Source organism: Suricata suricatta, chromosome 7 (assembly GCF_006229205.1).
Source record: "Suricata suricatta isolate VVHF042 chromosome 7, meerkat_22Aug2017_6uvM2_HiC, whole genome shotgun sequence".
Classification (NCBI taxonomy): Eukaryota; Metazoa; Chordata; class Mammalia; order Carnivora; family Herpestidae; genus Suricata; species Suricata suricatta.
This window is the reverse complement of record NC_043706.1, coordinates 63,648,453-63,652,446: the sequence shown is the minus strand read 5'-3', so window position 1 is coordinate 63,652,446 and position 3,994 is coordinate 63,648,453. Positions and strand designations below refer to the sequence as shown.

Sequence of the window (3,994 nt, the reverse complement as noted above, 5' to 3'; positions counted from 1 at the left end):
TGTGACTCTTGATCTCAAGGTTGTGAGTCTGAGCCCTGTGTTGGGTGTAGATATAACTTAAAACTAAAATCATTAAAATTTTTAAAAAATGTTTATTTTTGAGAAAGCATGAATGGGGGAAAGGCAGAGAGAAAGGAAGACGCAGAATCCGAAGCAGGCTCCAGGCTTTCAGCTGTGTCAGCACAGAACTGGATGCAGGGCTCAAATCCATGAACTGTGAGATCATGACTTGAACTGAAGTCAGGCACTTAACCAACTGAGCCACCCAGGTGCCCCTAAAAATAAAATCTTAGAAAAAAAAAGTCACCATTGTTCAAAAATGTTCTGTCTCTGCCTTTGATTTAGGATTTGAATCATGCATTACATTTCATTGTCTCTTTATTAATCAAAGTCTTCAATTTTGTTTTCATGACATTGACAAACCAGTAGTCCATTTATCGTATTGGTAATGCTAATTCTGGGCTTCCATACAGTTTGGGCAAAAGCGGCCAGGTGTGGCACACCTGAGCTCTGAAATCTGGATAGATTTATAAGTTCCAGACTCATGGGCTCCAAGGAATGTGAACCATAGGGGCAGTTTAGAGCCCCCCCATCACATTCCTTGAAGATAAGTAATTTCTGAGTCTCCTTTTCTCATTTGTTAAATGGCAGCAATTTTATTCCAGAGACCCCAGAAGTTGTAGGGGTCTCAGTTAAGACTCAAGAGTTTGGCCCGTGTGGGGCAGGGGAAATGGAAACTTCCTTTGGAACGTGGGAGGCAAAAACTTGATTTGGCAGCTCCCGTGTGGTTCTCTCACCTTCAAACCTCAGATTTTCGACTTCCCGGGTTCAGGGCCAACCACCAGTTCCTCGGGGAAGAGCTGCTATCGCCCTCACCCCCACACACTCCCAAGGCCAAGAGATTCTGGTGTGGAAGAAAGGGGTCAACACAGCTGGAAACCCTTTAAACTTGAGGCAGCTGGGCTCACCAGTGCTGGGTAGGGAGTTAGATGACGGAGAAGGTCACGTGCACGACCTAAGCGCAGGCCGGCCTGCGGAGCGTTGAGAGTGGGAGCCCAGGCCCCCAGGCAGGGGGTGGGGCTTGTCGTGGGCGGAGTCCGCCCGGGTGCTCTACTTCCAGCCCCCACGGTGGCTTTCGCTGACTCTGTTAGGCCTAGTGTAGTTTGGCGTGTGATTGGTTTTGAGACACTGCAGATGGGGACGTTGCAGAGACGAAGAGATATTCCGCCGTGGGTGAACGTTCCTGGAGACTTGAAAGACCCAGAGGTGTTTCAGGTCCAGACACGACTCTTGGAAGCGATATTTGGTGAGTGAGCCCGGCCCTGACCCAGGCGTTTCGGTCGCCGTGGTCCTGAGCGCTCATCTCCTTCCCCAAACAGGCGTAGGTGGATCTCGAATCTCGTACATCGAGCAAGTGAGCAAAGTCATGCTCGAGTTAAAGGTTCTGGAATCCTCGGGCCTCACCGAGGTCGTGGTTTACGGCTCTTACTTGTACAAGCTTAGGGCCAAGTGGATGCTCCAGTCCATGGCCCAGTGGCACCACCAGCGCCAGGAACGAGGTGAGACGCCTGGGGACCCACGGGTGGTTTTACTCCCTCTCCTGTAGCCCTTCTCACCACTCCCTTTCTCTCTTCCACCTGCAACCACCACCCGCACCTCAGGCACCACGGGGCGGCCCTCAGCAATGCCGTCTCTTGGTCCTAGAGACCCTGGTTAAGACTACGAAGAGGCCGCTTTGGGGCTGGCCTCATAGGGAAAGATTATCAGACCTGAACCCCGTTCTTCCCCTCCCTGCAACACTCCCCCTAGCTTCTTGGGGAATACCAGAATGGGCTCAGTGGCCCCACCCTTCTGAGGATTCCCAAGAATCCCAGGCACAGACCTCCACGATGAGAAATCCCAGAAACGAACCTTGAAAGAGACTGAGAACTGCCCCGGCGTTTACCCTTTCCCCTCGTGCACATCTGTTGCTTTCTGGTGCAGGGATGCTCAAGCTCGAGGATGCCATGAAAGCGCTGCATCTAGGTCCTTGCATGAAGTGAAGCCAGTTGGCAACAACCAACGTACCTGGAAGCAGGATTTTGAGAGCAGACTGGCCAGAGTTGGAATGCTCTTGCCTGGTTTAAAGTCTGCTCCAGCGTGGCAAGGAAAAACCGGCTGGATTGTGGGCTGGTTTGTGGTCTCTGACTTCCCCCGGAGTCCTAATTTGTCTATCCATGCCATCCGTGCCCTCCTCCTCCCTTCCCCCTTCCCCCGCCCTGCCCAAATTTGCTAATTAAAGAATAAGATGTTTAATAAATAGCTCTTTGATGTATCGTTGAAGGTATTGGAGATAACATTACAGCCAAGGTGGCTCTTGAACTTAACCCTTAATTAAAACCGTCAAAGTTAGAAAGATCCAAGCGCACACTTGGTTAGGGTAAAAAAGAAAAAAAAGGTCTAAGAGTCAGGTTCTGAGATGCAGCTTTAACCAAAACCCAGTCTTAAGGGAAATGTGATATTGTCTGGAAGTGAACTGGATTCTTTTTAAAAATAATAGGTTACCATGTGTAAAGTGAAAAGCAAATATTCTTCAAAGCAAATATAGAAGTGCCAGGACCTTCTCAGTGTAGTACTTTTATATACATGTAAACTTAATAGAAGACCACTAGCTGAGTTCTCTGCATTAGTCTGCTGCAGAATGTTATTTAGGTTGGAATGTGAAGAAAAGTTAGCCTTACAGATAGGAATATGAAAAACGCAAGCCCTACAGACCTCTTAAAAGGGTCTCAGGGATTCTCTGCCACACACAAAATTACTGCACTTGGCCTCCAAAGGGTAAGTGAAATTGGGGGAGGGGGTAGATGACAGCGTTACCGTAGGTGGGACTCAATCCTGAGGGTGGAGGGACTGTCGTAGTGGGGAGTGAACTTTTCCCTACTGGGTATTAGCTTGGTAGTTCACAGATCAGAATGAATCCCACTTAAGGAGCTTTCTAGCCCTATGACCTTAGTCAAGTTGTTCAACCTCCTCAGTCTCTAATTTGAAGATGATAGTATCAGATTGCATGTGAAGTTGTGAGGTTTAGCTGCTTATATATGTAGGATACTTACAGTAGGCATCACACAGAGAAGTACTATTTCTTGGGGAGATTGACCAATAATGGGAGCTGTTTCCTGCAAGACAAAGGTGGCCTGTGCATCAGATAACTGCTCCCCCTTCACTATCAATAAGTGAGTGGTGCCACCATTTTATCCCAGTGGTTCTGGCCCAAAACTAGGAGCTATCATTGACACCTTACCACCTGCATGTAATCCAGGAGCAAGCCCAGTCTCTACCTTCAAAAAAATACCCCAAATTGAAGCCCTCTCTGCACCTGCATTTTGTCCAGCCCTGCTGTCTCCACTCCCATCCTCCTTTGCCAGGGCTCCTGGAAAAGACTCAAGAAGTTTCAGTGGTTTCTCTTTCAGTTACCTCACAATCTGTTCTTCAGCCAGTCTTAAATTTTCTTACTATATTTTAACGTTCATTTTTGAGAGATGCAGAGCACAAGTTGGGAAAGGGTAGAGAGAAGGAGACACAATCTGAAGCAGGCTCCAGGCTCTGGGTGGTCAACACAGAGCCGGTTGCGGGGCTCAAACCCACAAACCATGAGATCATGACCTGAGTGAGCTGAAGTCCTACGCTCAACCATTGAGCCACCCAGGCGCCTCCATCCCCCTGTATTTTGTTTTTCAGCAAGTTTTAATTAAAAAAAATTTTTTTAACTTTTATTTATTTTTGAAAGACAGAGAGAGACAAAGCGTGAATAGGGGAGGAGCAGAGAGAGAGGAAAACACAGAATCCGAAGCAGGCTCCAGGCTCTGAGCTGGTAGCACAGAGCCTGCCGTGTGCTTGAACCCACAGACCACGAGATCATGACCTGAGCCAAAGTCGGATGCTTAACTGACTGAGCTACCCAGGCGCCCCCAGTTTTAATTTTTAAAGTGTTAATTAATGGCCCTTCCTACAAAAG

At 48.1% G+C, this 3,994-nt stretch overlaps 1 protein-coding gene across 1 annotated transcript; it reads left to right on the top strand.

The window, feature by feature from the left end:
- The first annotated feature begins 1,016 nt into the window (after positions 1-1,016).
- DPPA5 (developmental pluripotency associated 5) lies at positions 1,017-2,319 on the top strand. Its single transcript, XM_029945460.1, has 3 exons — positions 1,017-1,306; positions 1,380-1,559; positions 1,984-2,319. The coding sequence occupies exons 1-3, from the start codon at positions 1,195-1,197 to the stop codon at positions 2,040-2,042; spliced, it is 351 nt and encodes a 116-aa protein (XP_029801320.1). The 5' UTR covers positions 1,017-1,194; the 3' UTR covers positions 2,043-2,319.
- The last annotated feature ends 1,675 nt before the right edge of the window (positions 2,320-3,994 follow it).